Source organism: Anser cygnoides, chromosome Z (assembly GCF_040182565.1).
Source record: "Anser cygnoides isolate HZ-2024a breed goose chromosome Z, Taihu_goose_T2T_genome, whole genome shotgun sequence".
In the NCBI taxonomy this organism is placed as follows: Eukaryota; Metazoa; Chordata; class Aves; order Anseriformes; family Anatidae; genus Anser; species Anser cygnoides.
The window spans coordinates 65681516-65699647 of NC_089912.1; the positions used below are offsets into that span (position 1 = coordinate 65681516).

General features: G+C 41.6%; 1 protein-coding gene across 3 annotated transcripts in view; it reads right to left on the minus strand.

Annotated features, from left to right (window-relative positions):
• The window catches only part of ADAMTS12 (ADAM metallopeptidase with thrombospondin type 1 motif 12), a 171468-nt gene that overhangs the window by 147579 nt on the left and 5757 nt on the right, over positions 1-18132 (minus strand). The window contains exon 1 of one of the 3 annotated variants that reach the window (XM_048051245.2): positions 3961-4017. The exons of the other annotated variants lie outside the window; for them this stretch is intronic. Within the exon in view, the coding sequence (XP_047907202.2) occupies positions 3961-4002 (42 nt within the window). The 5' untranslated portion in view covers positions 4003-4017. Of the gene's footprint in view, positions 1-3960; positions 4018-18132 lie in introns of those variants that run through there. 3 annotated transcript variants of the gene reach the window in all.

Consider the following 18132-nt stretch of genomic DNA (forward strand, 5'->3'; position numbering starts at 1 on the left):
AGGAGAGAGGTTAATGCTGTGCCAGACTCCACAACAGCAATGCTGTGGCATCCACACCCCGCTGCCTGTGATTGAAAGGACCAGAGAATTATGCTACAGCACTGCTAAAGAGCAGGCCACCTTTTGGTTAGTTTGCTGTTCTTTTAGAAGCTGTTAAGCAGTTTCTACGGTTCTGCTGTAGTCTTCCTAAATATCTGTGTTCCCAAATAAAGCCATTCGCAAGTGGATTCTCCTGATGCATACTGCTGCTAAGTGCTCCCTGACACAAATCCTGCAAGAATATTGCTGGGCTCACTCTCCTTTCAACATATACACAGAAACTGAAGCAGTGCAGTGTGTTTAACAGATCCCAGACAACTGAACTTTACGGCTGCCAAGATCTCTTCTCTGTAATCAGTTACACAAACAATACCCTCTCCTCCTTCTTCTCCCCCCCTCCTTTTTTTTTTTTCCTTTCCTTAGAGCTCTCTCCCTTTCCTCTTCTCCCTTCTGTCTCCCTGCATTATCCGTAAGTGTGTTGATTTAGCTGATGTGAGGTATTTCTCTTGGTTCAGAAGTCTTTAGGGTATTTGGGGATTGTATTTCGGAAAGGTGTTCGTCTTATTCATTTATCTAAGCTCCACTATCTGCACTCATACCGAAGGCAGGCACACTGTGCCCTGGAGAATCACATTCACTTTAGCCTCCATGTCCTTAAAAGAAAGATAAAAGTTGAGGTGAATGAAGGTGACTTGTGAAGGAGATAAGATGCTTATCGATCAGATTTCAGAGTAGTGCTAAAAGGAAATGTCTCAACTGCTTGAAATCCCAGCGTCATAGCTTCAAGGATGCCTAAATCATCTTCCACAGTTAACTAATCGCATGGGCTCCAACTTCAAAGCTTGTTTACTTCTTGTCAGTTTTCCAGGTCTTCCCAGGAATGTCAGCCTGCTTGTTCCAGGAAGAGTCTGTGAATCCTCACAAACCTCTCTGCCCTGAGCACCCAAGCCACTACTCATGCAGCTAGAAACAGGACTTGAAAGAAAACCCTGAATCAGCAGATCCAGCTGCCAGTTCTCCATCGCAAAAGCTGAATCTCACATAAGAATAGCGGGACTGGCTCAGACCACCATCCCTCACCCCTGTTTCCAACAACTGCCAAAGGCAGACACCTAGATAACAGTAAAATAGGACACGATACGTACCACTACTGCTTCCTTTGCCCTTTTTCAAATAGTGATGAGAAATGCCTGCTCTGTTCTAAATTACCCTTTAGAAAAACAGAGGGAAAATATGGCTAATCTCTGATCACTCACGATCATTTTTGACTTTTCTCAAGGTAACCTCCTGCAAGTAATAAGCTATGTTAGCATCAGCTACTATATTTAAATCTTGTCTTATACTTCCAAGCAGTGAACTTTTAAAAGCAGAAATTCCTATTACTTGCCGGGTGTATGAATTAACACTCTAGGCTATGATACTTCAGTTTTTCACCCTGCAAATTCAATTCTAGCATCATCTATTTTAGCAGCCCATTTCTCCACTAATGATACCTTCCAGCTTTGGGTCTTGTGCAAAGGTCATCACACAGTTCTTATTTTTGTCCTGTAAGTATTAACAAATAATTTAAATAAAAGCAGCCTCAGAGGAGAGACTGAAGGGACTATGTGAACAGTCTCATTTCACCCAGTAACTTCCCCTCAATTGTTATTCTCCAGACATATGAAGCCACATAGTTCCCTAGAAAAAATCTTTCCTTCAGTATTTACTGTTCTATTGGCTTCTTCTTCCAGTACTCCAGAATGGAAGTTACAGCCTTGCCCGGGACCTGTGGCACATCTGTCCCACCACACTGCCACTAGCCCTGCAAACAGGTTTTTAGCACAACAGCAGGTTTCTGATACCTGGTTTATGCTGCAGTCTGTTACACACACTGCCACACTCTGAAAACCTCTGCAATCACCAATGACTGCCCCCTTGTTTGTGAGGGTTGCACTCAGATTCCTCTTTACTGCTGCCAAGCTAGACAAAATGGTCAACTATCCTGCAGTGAGACAGATATTACACTTAGCTCACTGCTCTCCTGAGTCAGCCAGGCACAGCTCCCTTTCTAATCAATGGATAGGAAGCATTGCAGAGCCTAAGCAGAACTGGGCATGGCTCATAGCTTGACATCAAATTGTAGAAAGCCAGGTAACAATGACCTGCACTTACAGCCAGTAACCCCAAGTAAGATAGTGCACTGAAATACAGAGCTACCATTAAACTATAATTACAGCATACTTCTGGACAGACTGTCCAGCTGTGAGAAGAACAGGCTCATGCTGTGCTGGGTGATGAACTGGCTCAACAGCAGAGCTCAAAGGGTTGCAGGGAATGGGCTATGTCTGGCTGGTGGCTGGACACTAGCAGTGCTCCACAGGGCTCAGTTCCAGGGCCAGTCCTGTTCCACAATTTTATCAGCGATTGATGCAGGAATGGAATGAATCCTCAGCAACTTTGGCAACAAAGCTAATCTGGGGGGTGCTGTTGACCGTTTGCAGGGATGAGAGGCCTTGCAGAGGGATCTAGATACCTTGGAGCACTGGGCGATCATCAACGGCATGTTCAGCCAAGGAAAATGCTGGGTGCTGCACTGGAGACAGAGCATTGCCAGAGACAATCTAGGGGTGCTGGTCCACAGCAGGCTCAACGTGAGCCAGCAGTGTGCCCTGGCAGCCAAGAGGGCAAACTTCATTTTGGGGTGCATTAAATACAGCATGGCCAGCCAGCCAAAAGAGGTGATCCTCCCACCATACTTAGCACTGGTGTGGTCTCACCTTGAATATCAGGTGCAGGTCTGGGCTCCACAATATAAAAAGGGTGTTAATGTCCTTGAAAGTGGAGGGCAAGAAAGCTGGTAAAAGGGCCGGAAGGCGTGTCCTGTGAGGGGACGCTGAGGTCACTTGGGTTGTCTACTTTGGAGAAAAGGAGGCTCAGCTGTCTGAATCTTCCTGAGCAGGGGAAGAGGAGAGGGAGGTGCCGGTCTCTGCCCCCTGGGAACTGATCACAGGGTGTGTGGGAATGGCACAAAGCTGCACCAGGGGAAGTTCAGAGTGGACATTAGGAGCAATTTCTTTACCGTGAGGGTGGCCAACCACTGGAAGAAGCTTCCCAGAGAGGTGGCTGATGCCCCACGTCTGTCAGAGCTCAAGAGGCATTTGGATGATAATGTGCTTTAACTTTTGGTTAGCCCTGAATAGGTCAGACAGTTGGACTCAGTGATCTCTGTAGGTCCCTTCCAACTGAAGTATTCTATTCTATCGATCTGTGCCAAATACTGGATGGTAAATGAGAAACACTGATTTGTACAGACATCTTGCCACATACGTATCATTAGCGGGCATAAATGGACACAACTAGGTGGTCAGAAAGGCTGACAAACAGCTCCCAAATGCCTAACATTATTTCTCTCAGTCAGCAGCAATTGCTTCCTGGCACAGCTGTGCTTCACAAACTGTTCAAGTACCATGCCAGTATGTAAGTTAGGGCCACGATTTAATTCTACAGTGGAAAAATGACAGTGAGAAATACTACTGAATTCCCAAATTCAATACAGACACAAATCCAACACGGATACATGGCTCATTATACTGCCACGGTCAGGTTAAATGACAAGGTCTGTTCAGGTATTTAATCAGGTTAAAAAGAAATAGAAGAAAGGCCGTAACCACACTTTTTTTGGTGGTTTTTGTTTTTGTTATTTGTTTGTTTGGATTTTGTTTTTAAAGTCAGATCAATTTGATCTTCTGACTTAGACAGAAATGGGACCCAAGTGACTTGCTCAGTCACAAGAACAGCCTGCATGAGGGCTGAGAGTCAGAAATGCCAATTCTGACAGTCCATAAACTGCTACACTTCACAGAAATTCATCCTCTTTGAGAGTGAACTATTATGCTTCCTGTTTTTCTGATTTGAACTTTTAACTCATCCAAGACTTACCCATTTACAGGTATTGTATGTCATTGCCCCTCTGTTCTGCATCTCGGGTCTTCATACCGTAGTGTCTGGATAAAGAATAACTTGCCATGAAAATGTTAGTTGGGACTTCATAGATCAAAGAACAGAAACTCTTAACAATGGGAAAACACTTGTCCAAGAATGAAAAACACAACTCAGTTTGGCTAACTTTGGTCTCCACCAATATATTGGATATAGACAAGTTGTTTTGCTTACATTTTAAAATGTTTAATTGCCATTCAAGCTCTTTACAGAACAATTTCTTGAGAAGTGTTATAATAATCAATTTAACTGGAGCAAGCACCATATACAGCAACATTCACAGGCATGACGTGAAAGGACTATGCCAAAGCTTGCTCTGCCATCTTGTCTGAAGAAGATATGTCCTCATTACAAGAAAATAGCCCAAAAGATAACACTACTACTGGGTTAGAGATCATTTTCCTTTCTAATGACCTGCAAAGCAGTTCAGAGCACTGCTATGGCACGAATTTGATGGCCTGAAACCTCACCTGGGTAAATCAGTGTAGCTGATAAACCGGCATTACATGCCTAGTCTCTGAGAGAGTATTGACTCTCTTACCCCTTTTCCTAGAAGACAGAAATAATTATTGCAAGCAGAGGCTTTGCAGTTAGTCATAGCTAATTTACGCTCTCCAGTTTCATTCCCTCCTTAGATTTAGATTGCCTCCCCTGGGAGCAGTAATGGACGTTTAAGATTTATAACTCCCCTTTGCATCTTTCTCCTGAATTGCTAATACTCTCAGACTTTTGAACTCTTCTCCAAAGCTAAGTGAAATCCATTTCCTCAATTCATAGGGAACACTTAATTGGATAAACAAGAGGCATGTTGTCCCCATGGCTTAGCTAGCAATAAAAGAAGAAACATGCATTTCTCTGTGTAAGGAGAAACCTGTACTACTTTAATTTATCTCTTCTTTCTGGCCGTTGGGATTGGGATCCTACTTTGAAGAAATAGCAGTAGTTTCCTCTGTGCATTTTGATGCAAGAAAGGTTAAATTACCTGTCACTTTTTGACAAGAATCTGCTAACAAACTGTAATTTAACTAGATTATATCAAAAGCCGTCAGCAAGTACTGAGCAACTCTAAACTGACACAAGATAAAAGTCTGTTAGGAGAAGAAACACAGTTTCTCCCTGTGGTTGTGAGTTATTAGGAAAAAGACAACATGTAGACAATGCAGTTCAAATGCTTTGCTGTCATCATAGACATGGCCAAGACTGCTAAATGCAGATTAAGATCTAATGAGGCCCTTTGAGGACAGAGAGCAACAAAGGGCATCCAGATTTCACATGGACGGGAGAGCCAGAAAGACCTTGTTTACAAAAGAAATCCTCAAATCTCACGGCAGCAATGGCAGCCAAGCGCTGTCTTCTATACCAGGCACAAAGCAACTTTCAAGAGGAGGGCACCTACATTAACAAGATATGCTGCAACAATACTCTGGGTTGGTGAAAACAATTACATACCGCATGCCACACGAAGGCAAGAATGGCCAGACCGGATTACAAAGATCCCTTAAGTCAAGGAGGTTCTTAAAGAAAGGCTGTAAGAACAGTACAAGGATGAAATGACATATTCTCGACCTCCAGATAGTCTGGCAATCTTCTGTTTATAAGGGCTTTGTGAGTCAAAGGCCGCACTCTTATCACATTGGAATTGAATTTTGTTGGAGCTTTTCTCCATCAGTAGCTCATTTGATTCATTTACTATATTGCCATCCAAATTATTCCATGTTTACCCACCTTCTAAGGTCAATTTAAATGACAGATTATGTCTCAGTTAGTAATTCAGCCATTTTATATTAATTCCCTTTAACCACTGGTTAAACACCATCTCATCCTAGTGATATATTATTTTTCATTAAATAATGTCACTTCTCTGCCACAGCCTTATCTCCTCCAACCATTTATTTGATTCTCAGTCACACACACTAAAAAAATCTCAGAAAGGCTTCCTGATTCTGAAATGTTTGAAAAAGCTCTCACTCTGTGCACTCTCAAAAAACTTTTCTTCAAAACATTTTTTTGTTTAGAACCCTTTTTTTTCAGTCATCTGGCCAGCTTGTATGTTAATTTTCATTCTCCCTGTCCCCCACCTGAACATAATCACTGTATTTGCAAGAACAAACTTTTGGTTTTCCTTTTGCTTACTTTTTCTTCTTACTCTGCTGTTTATTCCCACCAGCTTTTTTGTGCTTTAAAACCCTCAAAAATAAAAATAAAAAAACATAACTCTCACTTGTCTTGAGGTTCCAAAATAATAATATCAATCAAGCTCCATACCACTTAAGTATCTTAACCCTCTAGCTGTTTTCTTTCAAGTCTTCATCATTTTTAAGCAGTTTCTCTTTTGTAAGTTAAACAGACCCACAGCAGACCTGCACTACATATAGAGGAGTAGAAATCAGAGCTGTAAGCTCCAGCACAAGTTTATAGCTACAAATCATTGTATGCAATTCTAACAGATCTTAAGAATCCCAGCCTTAGTTCCAGTACCTTATTATCTTCAGCACAGCACCAGCACAGGACTAATTTTTTTTTTTTACCCTAGAAGAATGAACCTCGACAGTTCACTGTAAAAAAAATAAGGTTATAGATTGAGAAACATAACATTTTTTTTTAATTTATTTATCATGAAATGCAATGTATCAGTAAGACAAGTACAGTTTCCCCTTTCTAGGTGTTTTGCACAGCTTAACACAGCAGAAAGACTGGGAAGGGCAATTATTACATATTTAGTTCCTGTTTGTACTAACACTTAAGGGCATAAATAATCTTCCTTGTCAGAATAGGGCCACAGATGAAAGAAGCAGTCATTGACAGCTATCATAATAATAGCTGAATTGGCAGAAGTGCAGAGGAAATACAGCAATCACATGGGTAACTGTACTCAGGCAGCTGGTATACTATGCCATTCTGCGCAGCAGGCGAGGGGGGAAAAGAAAACAACACACATCAGTGATGCTACAAAGAGCAGTTCTATTTCATTCATGTTTCCCTGCTCTGCATAAGACATTCGAGTGCACAGCCACTGACTAAGAAGTGAAGCCACTGCAACTTCAGTTGTGAAGGTAAACAGGCACCGCACGTAAGTTATCTACTCCAGGCATCTGTAGGCAGGATTCACTCTGATTATTCTTGAGTCAAGTTTGGAAGTCTTTTCTTCCAAGACATTAAATTTTCTCTTTCCTAAAGGAAGAGCACACTGGAAACCTATGGAAAGAGCACACTGGAAACAGACCACAGATCTCCGAATACTTTTTTAAACCCCCCATGCCCTCTGTAAGACAGAGGGGGGTATTGGGGTCCATTGGTTTCATTCTATATACTGTTTCATATTATACCACAGCCCAGATAGTTTGTCAGCCACCTGCCAGCATACTGCACTGTTGGAAGTGCTTCTTTTTATGGCAACTGTGCTACAGAAAAGGCATATAAAGAAATCCACTTTATGAAAAAAATGCAGCCTTCTCATACATGATTGCCATTCAAGAACCAGGCGTGTGATGTCTGCAGGTGCTTGATCAACTCTCTGGACTTCATATGAATTCCTCACCTGCCTTTTCCAGCCCCCAACTTACTATTATTATTCGAAATCTTACAGCCCAATATGTCTTATGTATTGCTCCAAATCTTAGAGCCCTGAGCAGAAAGGATTCCATGCCATGAAATGATACACAAAGAAGCAGTGAAGGAGGGTTGCAGTTTATATGCACCACATACTCTTACTGAAGCTCCTTCTTCATTTAACTACCTGCACATACGCAGAATTGTGAGGGGTCAGAGCAGTCACAGTGCTGAGATTACTGTAGAGTCAACAGCAACAAAATGAATTTTAATGTGCTCAAGTTTGCAACTTCCCCAGATGCAACTGTTATTAATATCTGAAGACACAGCCCCTCCAAGTACCAGGCATACTGGCAGCAGAATGAAAATGCTGCCTCTCAACACAGGTTACTAGAGTGTCCGGGGGCAACCACAACCTAAGATTGATGACTTCTGGCTTACATTCTGGCAAACACATCATTACCAGCAAGTAACAGTTCTGAAGGAAACTGCAGACACGTTTTTCTTCCCTCAGTTTTCTTTCATTTGAAGAACCTAAATAACATAAATCTGGAGAACTACATGCCAGGTCTGTTTGTTTTCAATATAAGATTTGTTCCTGGCTATAAAATTCACAGATCAGAACATTCTTCTGCCAATCTTTACAAACAGAAATTTGATCCACTGAAGAATGCAAAAATGATTTGTAATTATTTGATTGCCACCACTGTACAAGTCATAATCAACTATGCAACACACTCGAAACATAAAAGAGAAATATTTGCACGAGTCCCCTACAATATCATTTCTGTCCTTACATATTGATGAAAATACAGTTCAAAAGAAAATTCCACTGATTTGGCTGCTCCCACATCCATCCAAAATTACCAGGCATTCCATCACAGACTAATTAACAAAGTTTTGGAGATGGGAACAATTGTTTGGAATATGTTGTCATATTTTGGAATGCTGGGTCCTTTAAAGCTGAGGATTTTTTCTACCACTTCCTACCCCTACCACCCTCCCCAACTCACCCCCCAAAAAAGCAGATTGAGATCAACTAAAATAATGTAATGAAAAAACTGGGAGAATGTTTTTCCAATATTTTTCATAATTCCAAAACATAACCTGTTTGTTAGCTTTCGTTCAGGAAGGTATTCAAAACCACATACCAAGAAGCAAACCCATAAATAAAAATTTAGTTTTAAATCCAACTAAAGTTCCAGTTGAAATGATATGATGTGGGCATGTAGGGAAAAGGGGGAAAAAAAGCCATGTTTTGCTCGGTGACAAAACTCTACAAATTAAATGTAGTTGATCTGAAATTACTAGAAGTAATTATTCATAGTCTAGTTTTTAGCAGAGACTTTTCTGAAGTGGCACCCATGAACTGTAGTGTAATGGAGTTCAGTAAGGGTTAAATACTACCTACAATGTTATTTCAGCTCCATAAATCCCCTTGGTGGGTCCTTACAGTAATGCAAATTATTTATATTCCTCTTGCTAACACGGAAGCATGTTAATTCCTAACAAAGGAGTTGCTGCAAAAGGAAAATAAATTACTTAGCAATTGTTTTTGCCAAAAGCAAACAAGCTTTGTCCCCTAATATGTAATCCACTGTTTGCTTGATCTGATCTAATCAAAAAGACAGTGTACCTGACTAGATCTTGATTCATCTATCTAATAAACTCAAGCACAGAGAAAAATACAATGGAATACAAAATGAAGGCATAAACCACAGTTAACAAAAATGAAGAAAAATATCTGCTTGTACCATTAAGTTCCATCAAGCTCCAGAGCTATGGCTGTGTAACGATGTTGCAAAGGAACCAAAGGCAGATTTTTTTCTTCATGGCAACTTTCCTCATGTTTACATTTTGGATTAAAAATCAGAGACTGTTACACAGGATATAATATAGGTATATCTTGCCTTTCCTTTTCATTTCACTGCCTCCTGTGGTAGGTAACTGCCCACTGGAAAGAAATTTATAAGAAAACTTCAGACAAGTTGAGCTGAGAAAGACAGTCTATACAAAGACAAGCAAGAACTCACAATGAAGTCTCCAAATATTCCTACAATTACAATAAGTAGTTGCAGATATGGCTGTGTGGGAGGTAATGCTCATTTACGACAATTCACTGAGAAGGCTGAGCACAAAGGTAAGAATTCACTGCAGATTAATGAAAAGCGATACCCCATGGCATAGCAAAGGAGAAAAAGCAGCAGAGAAACAGCCCCAATCTTTGTGCATTAAGTAATGGGCTCTGACCTGTCTGCTGCTCTGGAGAAACATGAACCTGGGCTAGTATCTTCGCGGAAAAAGAAAAGAAACTTGTATAGAACAGCCTAAAGGCTGTCAAAGAAAAAAATATAAGAAAAAAAGGCAGTATCAAGTGTTCTGAAACACTAGGAAACAAAAAGGTAGCATAGACTATACTATGCAACTGAACAAGAGCATCTCAAACACCATGAACAATGACTGACCATTCATTGTCTCCTCCAAGACAGTAACTTCAGGAAAAATCAAAAAGAAGCTGACAGAAAGCTGGTTAAAAACGAAATGGAGTTAGATGTAGCTTCTTTTAAGTGTTAAAATTCATAGTAAAGACCCATGTCTCTAGCACCAGGTGACTATGGGGAGCCCAAGAAAGTATGTGAAATATGAACCTGTTAATAGATTCAATAAAGAAAATATCCAATAAATTTAATATCAAGAAGTTTGATGGAAGCCAGAACGCGAGGGAGATGTCCTAATACCCTATTCTTACTCTTCCTTAGATATTTATTTGCCGACATCATTGGACATAGGATACTGGGTAAAATAGACCTTTGCCCTACCCACAGCCTCCATTCTTATGGTCTCAATCAGATTTGCTCCATGATGGTTCTAGACAAGGAAACCAATCTAGTTAACATTGCATCAAGACAAACAGACATTCGAGTTCTAATTGAGTAGTGTTTTAAATATATACATACATATTTATATTTGGGAAAAGAAAAAAAAAAACACATTTGTGCCTTAGCACAAGTTACAAATACAATGGATTTAGATCTATTTTTTTGGATTTCCAGGCATCGATAAGCCTAAGCAGTTTTACTAGGGACTTGTTGTCAGAGCTACCTGGAACACACAATGGATGTGTCTAAACACTGCCACTGCTTAGCCAACAAGACCAGTTCATTATTACTACTAGTTAATTAGTTATTTTTAAAGCTTGCAATTTCAGATCAGTCTTTCTCCAGAGCACACCCTGGAGCCAGTGTGTGCATAAAGCACATAAGTATCCCAGCCTAAATTAGTAGCTACTTGAATTTTATCTCAATTTGCAACTGGTTTGGGAAAGTTCTTTGATAAGCCTCGGCTTCTAGAGAAACGCAACATATTTGAGCATGGCTTGATAATATCCAACACATATGACAGCACTGAAGTCTTCCTAACACACAAGTATGCATCTTAGCCCATAAGCTTTAGCTACAGTTTAACCCTTCTGCAATGCTACAGGTACATATATAGATATTTGTGTATGTGTCTAATATACGTGTATGTGTAATAGCCCCCTGATGCTGACCCTGCTCACAGCCTGCAGCTGCTCCTCTGTGGCAGACAGAGAACACTGAATAGACAGGACCTGATCTCCAAACTGCTGGCTGGCAGCTGTGGCTGGCAGCCAGGATCACAGAGCTGCTGTAGAAGTACCAGCAGCCCATCCATCCTCTAACTGAGAGCAGTAGGCACAGGGTATTTCAGTCTGGTGTTTACAACAGCCACCGCTGTCTACCACTTAACTTACGGCCATTGTTTGTCTGCTCATAACAGGAGCAAGACAGGCTTTTCTTGGTACTTTTTTCTTTTTTTTTTTTTAAACAGATAGAAAAAAAAGGCATACAATTGGCGAGATTTGTCCCTATTACTGTCACATTATATGCATCACTGGGTATGTAGGAAAGCATGAGCTGTTCCCCTCTTACGCTCATCGTTAATAATTACATACAAAGGATGTTCTATGATGGGCAGCAGGTACAGCACACGGTTAATATGGCAACCAGGAAAAACAATTCTGTTAATCCCCGAGCTGGACCCTTCCTTTCAGCATCATGAAAATGAATTAAAGAGGAAAAAAAAAAAAAGTTGTACAGATGGCTGAACTAATCAAAACCTGTTTTCTTCCCAGATTTGCTTCCCACATGCTCCATTTCCTCACTTACAGCTTTTTTCTCCAATCTCTCTGGAATCTCTTCCTTCAGCAATCCTCAATGCCAGCAGTAGCACTGCATCCTACCCAGTACCATGTCATAGTTGCACCTGTGTATGTTCATCACTTCTCTGATTAGGAGATTCCACCTTTCTCTGGTAATAACTTAGTATCTTTGATATGTCCATTTCTCTTTCAGATTGGGCAGAATTTGGCCAACAACATTCAAAGGTACTAGAAGAAAGAACAGACTGTCTTACAAACCCTACTACACAATCAAGCTGAAATACATGTTACGTATATTTTTTAATTCTGGGTTCTGAACCCTTAGACTGAAGTCACACTCCCACAGCTTTCTCTGAGTGAATGAAAAGCTTTGAAGCTTTTTTATATTTAAAAAACACACCACACATGAAATCACCAGTGGAGATTTTTGAGGGGCGAGAAGAACACAAAAATGCGCACAGAGACAATTCATTAAAAAGACTGATGGCAACTGGAAATGTGACTGGGTAGCTCTGCCTTCTAACAATATTCCAAAGCAATTAGCAAGTAACCACAGAATTAAACAAGAGAATAAGATTTCTTAATACCTTATAAGAAATGTCTGTCTTTTGTACTGTCAAAAAATAGTTATTTTGAAGTAGCAAGGCAGTCTAATTCTGAGTACATCATTCAGGGTAGTTACTACCAACTAATCCCTATTTTAACGTATCCAATTAATGACAATTCCACTGATATGTAACGTTATAAAAACTGCAGCCAAGCCCAGCTTCTGGGCTAGCAACTTCACACTGGTCAAAGGTGACAAGGCCAAGCCCAGGAGCCACTGACACAGACGGATTCTCAAGTACTGAGATCACTGATGAGATTCATTTGACCTGTCAATTAGAGTATTTTTGCTGACAATAGACTGGGGGAAGGGAGCTGGCAGATGGATAAAGTTGGATTTCAAACACAAAGAAAAGGGATGGATAAAGTAAAGTACTGCAGCAAATACTATTCAAAGTTTGAATGATTAATCTGTTTAACAACAAAAAAAAGCACCACCCCCACAGACCCTATCTTTTCTTGGTCTTCAGAGAAAATAAAATCACACACACAGGTCAAGCAAAGAGAATATCCAAATACTTATTATTATATGGAGAAAAATGGCAAATAAAGCATGACATAGAACAGATGCCCAGGGAACACTGGATTTACTTTCAGTGTATTATTCTTCTACTTACAGCATTTTCCATACTACTGCCTGAGAGAAGAAACGTACAGCAAGTACACAACAGAGTTAATGAGCAGGTTGTTCCTTCTTTAGAAGTGACAGAAGGAGCCAAGTCACAACATTTAGACTTTGGCAGTTCCATTATATCCAACCATGGAGAAATTCCCATCCCCAGGGAAAAGGTAGGCAGCTTGCTTTCATGCCTGGCATTCTTCAGACGGGTCATTCCTACACTTTGGCTCCAGACGATTATCACTGGCTAGACAAACCAGAAGAGGATGCAGTGGAGATATAACTGACATTAATAAGGAGACACTTGTTCCAAGAATGGAGTTCACCCTATTGAGGTAGCACAGCAGGAATACACTCCAATTCACTGTCATCAGCACGTCTTAAAGTAAGAGCCACTAAACCTGAATGCTTGTCCTGACACATTCTGGAGCTGTACAGTTCCCCATCATGGCACAGTGCTGAATCCAATTTCAGATGGTCATAAGGGCAACTTAAAAAGGCTACATTTCTCTCTTCCTTAAGTGTACTTCTGCATTCTCAAGTATTTGCCCACTTGTGATAATCAAAATCTACTTGCATTTGAACAGAAACAATTTTATTGTAAGGTGTGCCATAGGGCAATAGAAAACACGACCATTGTTCTGGGCTAGAGGAGTAAGTTATGCAGGACAGGAGTTTTGCAGGGCTCTAGTGGCTATCTTTAATAACAAACCAACCTCACAAGCTGGAAGATGTAGAAGGAGACAAGAATCCCTATTACCTCTTATTGATGTGTTTTATCCTTCTATTACTTTAGAACAAAATATCATAAAACCGTTTTAAAGTAAAAATTCCTTTATCCCCAACCCTGTCTAAGGAAAGCACTAGCTTTGCATAGTCTGACAACACGATGCATGCTTTCCATGTCCCCAAGAAAGTCTAGAACAGTAGTATTAAACTACTCTCACAGAGCACATAACTAATGAAGTACTGTTATGGTACCTGCACAGAACTTTTCAGCCTGAGACAGACCATGAGATAATGCATGGTTCAGCACGGAAAAGCTATCTCACACAAAGCAGAAAAGATTATTGGGATGTAGCAGGAGAACAGTGATCATGCTGAGTTTCCCAAAATTGAAGGAAGTCTGCAACAGAAGCTATTCTTGAGTGGACCAGATTAAGAAGACAGGTGACACTCCATAAGTACTAGACCTCATTCTTACGTCTCGTATAATGCAAAAAGGAGAACAGTTACACTTGAGGAGAATTCAACATCGTCATTCTTTTCAAGGAGAAGCTTGCCACAAGTGCCAGGGCAGGCACTGATCTGCGTGGAAAGGTCCCACTTGGTGCATCTTCCACCAGCTGCTGTATAAAGAAAAGCTGTCATACAGCCAGCAAGCAAGTGTTCACAGACGGCTGTTCTGACTGCAGGGACACAGAAGGAAGAACTGAGGCAGGGGAAATCTTAAAAAATCCTGGGCACAGGCAGCAGACTTGACCCAGTTTTCTACAGACTGATAGCACATGGAGCAGCCAACAGGTCTGGCCTGCCTGCCTGTCACTGCCAAGAACCAGCAGTGTTCTGCAGCGGCTTGATTTGGGGGAGGCAAGGGGAAGGTGGGAGGAGGAACAAATAAGCAAACAGTGCTTCATGACTGTGTACTGCGTTGCTGTTGCCTGGGCAGCAAACAACAGCAGCACTTCTGGTAAACACTGATGTCCATCAGGACAGGGGCAAGCTTCTGAGCAGCTGGAGAGAGCTAAAGCATGACCTGTATGGAGACGTCACCCAGTATGGCCACGAGCTTACCAGATACAAGTGTACAGATCATTCTTAATTTCCATACTAACGTTCTTCCACTGCTCTTCCATTTCCATGCTAATGTTTAAATAGTCTTTGAAGATAAAAACACTACCAGAAGTCCAACAGCAACTGTCTGTTGACACTATAAACAAGTGTAAAGGAAACAAAACCTTAATGATGCTCTGCCATCTGAAAGTGCTATAAACAACGTCTGTGTTCATGATGAATAAAAGAGGGCCTTATTCTAATGAAGAGGATACAGATTATTAGAGAAAAGTTATCTCTGGAAGAGCTACTAATCTTCTACTCAGGGCACAAACTCAGAATATTCGTTTCATTCAACTTCTGAAATTTGTCCCCTCCCAGCCCCACTAAGGGGACAGGCTCACACAAGCCTTAGCAGCTAAGCAAGGGAGCACAGAACTAATACACGATTGAGTATCAAGGCATTACTGTTTGGAAAAGCTCATGATAATCTTTTGCTTGAAAGGCACTGTGGAAACATGGAGCATTATTAGAAGTGTGCCCTATGCAGCCTGCCAAGACAAGTCCAAATATTATTTCCAGAGAGAGACAAGAACTAAAACATTTCCTCCCCTCACTTCCTCTTGGAAACTCTCCTGTACACAAGAGATTTCACGTCTGCTCTCCCAAGTGCCACCATTTGATCCATTTCTGGTGTTCCAGCAGTGACCTTCTCTTCACGGTTTCCTCCTCTATCTAACCCAAAATTAATAGCAAGTGCCAAATTCCGCACCTGTGACGGGGCAACCCTGGCTATATGTACAGATTAAGGGACGAGAGGCTGGAGAGCAGCCCCGCAGAGAGGGATCTGGGGGTTGTGGTTGACAGCAAGTTGAACACGAGCCAGCAATGCGCCCTGGCAGCCAGGAGGGCCAGCCGTATCCTGGGGTGTATCAGGCACGGCATTGCTAGCTGGCCAAGGGAAGGGATTGTCCTGCTCTGCTCTGCGCTGGTGCGGTCTCCATTACTGTGTGCGGCCTTGGGTGCCACAGTATAAGAAAGAGATAAAACCATTAGAGAGTGTCCAAAGGAGGGCTACAAAAATGGTGAAGGGTCAAGAGGGGAAGATGTAGGGGGGAAAGCTGAGGTCCCTTGGTTTGTTCAGCCCAGAGCAGAGCAGGCTGAGGGGAGGCCTCATGGCGGCCTGCAGCTCCCTCACGAGGGGAGCGGAGGGGCAGGCGCTGAGCTCTGCTCTCTGGGGACAGCGACAGGACCCGAGGGAACGGCATGGGGCTGGGACAGGGGAGGGTCAGGCTGGGGGTTAGGGAAAGGTTCTGCACCCAGAGGGTGCTCGGGCACTGGGACAGGCTCCCCAGGGCAGTGGTCACAGCACCCAGCTGCTGGAGTTCAAGAAGTGTTTGGACAACGCTCTCAGAAACATGGTCTGATTTTTGGTGCCCAGGAGTTGGACTCGATGAGCCGAGTGGGTCCCTTCCAACTCGGGATATTCTATGATGCTAAAAACAAAAAGGGAAATATAAATCCATTTCTATGTTTTCTATACTTTCAGTTTTATGTCAGAATGATCTTTAAGACAAAACAAAAAAAAAAATATTTTCAATGGAGAAACACAATACACCCCAGGAAGAAGAAAAAAACAGAAGCAGAAAAATGGATGGTGCTAAAGAGCAAAAAAACGGGGATCTCCAGGATGGAAATAATTTACCCATTAGCTCAGGAAGCAGCAGACAACTACAAACAGGCTTGGAAACCTCAGGTTTTCATCCTGAAAATCAGATTGTATTTCTCAACACTGGCAAAACTATTAATTAACAGATGTTTATATTGACACTGGCGCTTTGGAAGAGCTTTCAGAGGAAAGGCAAGTTAAGCCACCTTTCCAAGCTTGTGGCAGTTGCAGTTATTAAGATTCAGACCCAACTCCTACTACAACCTCTTCAGAACAGTGACTTTTATACTTCATTCATCATTCCAAAGTCATCATAATTTTCCCCCAAGGCCCCTTTCAACCTGAATTAATGATTCGGTATTTTCAAGGTTTCATCTTTGAAAAAAATGAGACCGTATTTGTCTGGTACAGGTGTTTTGTCAAAAAGAAATAATCCCCAGGCTTTTCTTCCAGCAAACTTTGGTTCAAAAACCCCCAAATCAAAGTAAACCTCAAAACGTTTGTAAGTCAAATCAAAGGGTCACTTTGAAACATTTATTTATTATGTAATTTGATTAATTATTTTTTGTTGTTGTGGGCTAAACACATCAGAAGGCATAATGAAGCTCTACCATCTCATTTTCAAGTTCTCATCGTAATGAAAACTAACCAAGCTGTTTTGGCAAAGCACACAACAAATCAATCAAAGAAACTACTTGTATCATTATACCACCTTTTTCTTACAGACACTCTATGAACATAAGGTCTTTCAGGAAAGTTTTCATAAACTGGTGCCCAGTGGAAGAATTTCCGAGAAGATCCCTGATATTCATCCTTGTGGAACTAAAGCTTCTGCTCTCAAGTAAAAGTCTACTTCTCCAGGCAGTATGCCAAAAGTGTTGCCAGCACTTGTGTGGTACTCCTGAGTTTCCCAACTCATCTCCATCAGACCTGTCTTCATGTTACTTTTCATATGATGTAAGGCTATTTATGAAACCCAAAGTTCCCAAAGCTTCTGAAAGCTTCATGCTTCTCAACAGCAAGGAACTCACTTGGATATAGACAGGTTGGCAGGGAACAGATGTACTATACAGATACCTTGGCGTTGAGTATTAGGCTCAAGAGTGAACCCTCATTCCCTAGCCTGTTGGAGACTGAGATGAGTTGGCCAAGAGGCGTCGATGTGCTGCTCTATGCACTTTAAACTGCTATTATTTGTCACACATGGATTAAGGCACTAAAACACACACAGGCTGCACATACTTCATCGCCTCTGCCTGCATACTCCACAAGCCCTTGCATTTTGTCTCTCACAGATTGTGTGCCATTTTACAAAGCTCCCTAAACCATTACTTTCTTCACGTCCAGGCAATTTTGCCTCTCTTCCTTCCCTCCCTGACAAGATGGGTCCAGCCTTATCCTCTAGAACTAGAAACCTGAGCTACAGTAGTGATAAAGAACAAAGCACAGCAAAAATAACGCTTCCACCTGCTTGTCTCAGTCTGAACCACAGGCTATTGACAAATGTAAGACTTCAAGCTCCAGCCTTGAAAGTACTCCTTTGAATGAAGGTTGCCTACATGTGATTCAGGATTGAATTTAAAGCTCTGGCTAAGGTTGCATCTACCCTGGCATTTATTTCTAAAGTTGCAGAGCAGTTCCGAAACACTTCTTCCAGCTGTCCCCACCTACCACCTGCTGGAGTGGTTTGCAAAACAGTTTCAGTGCACCTGAGCT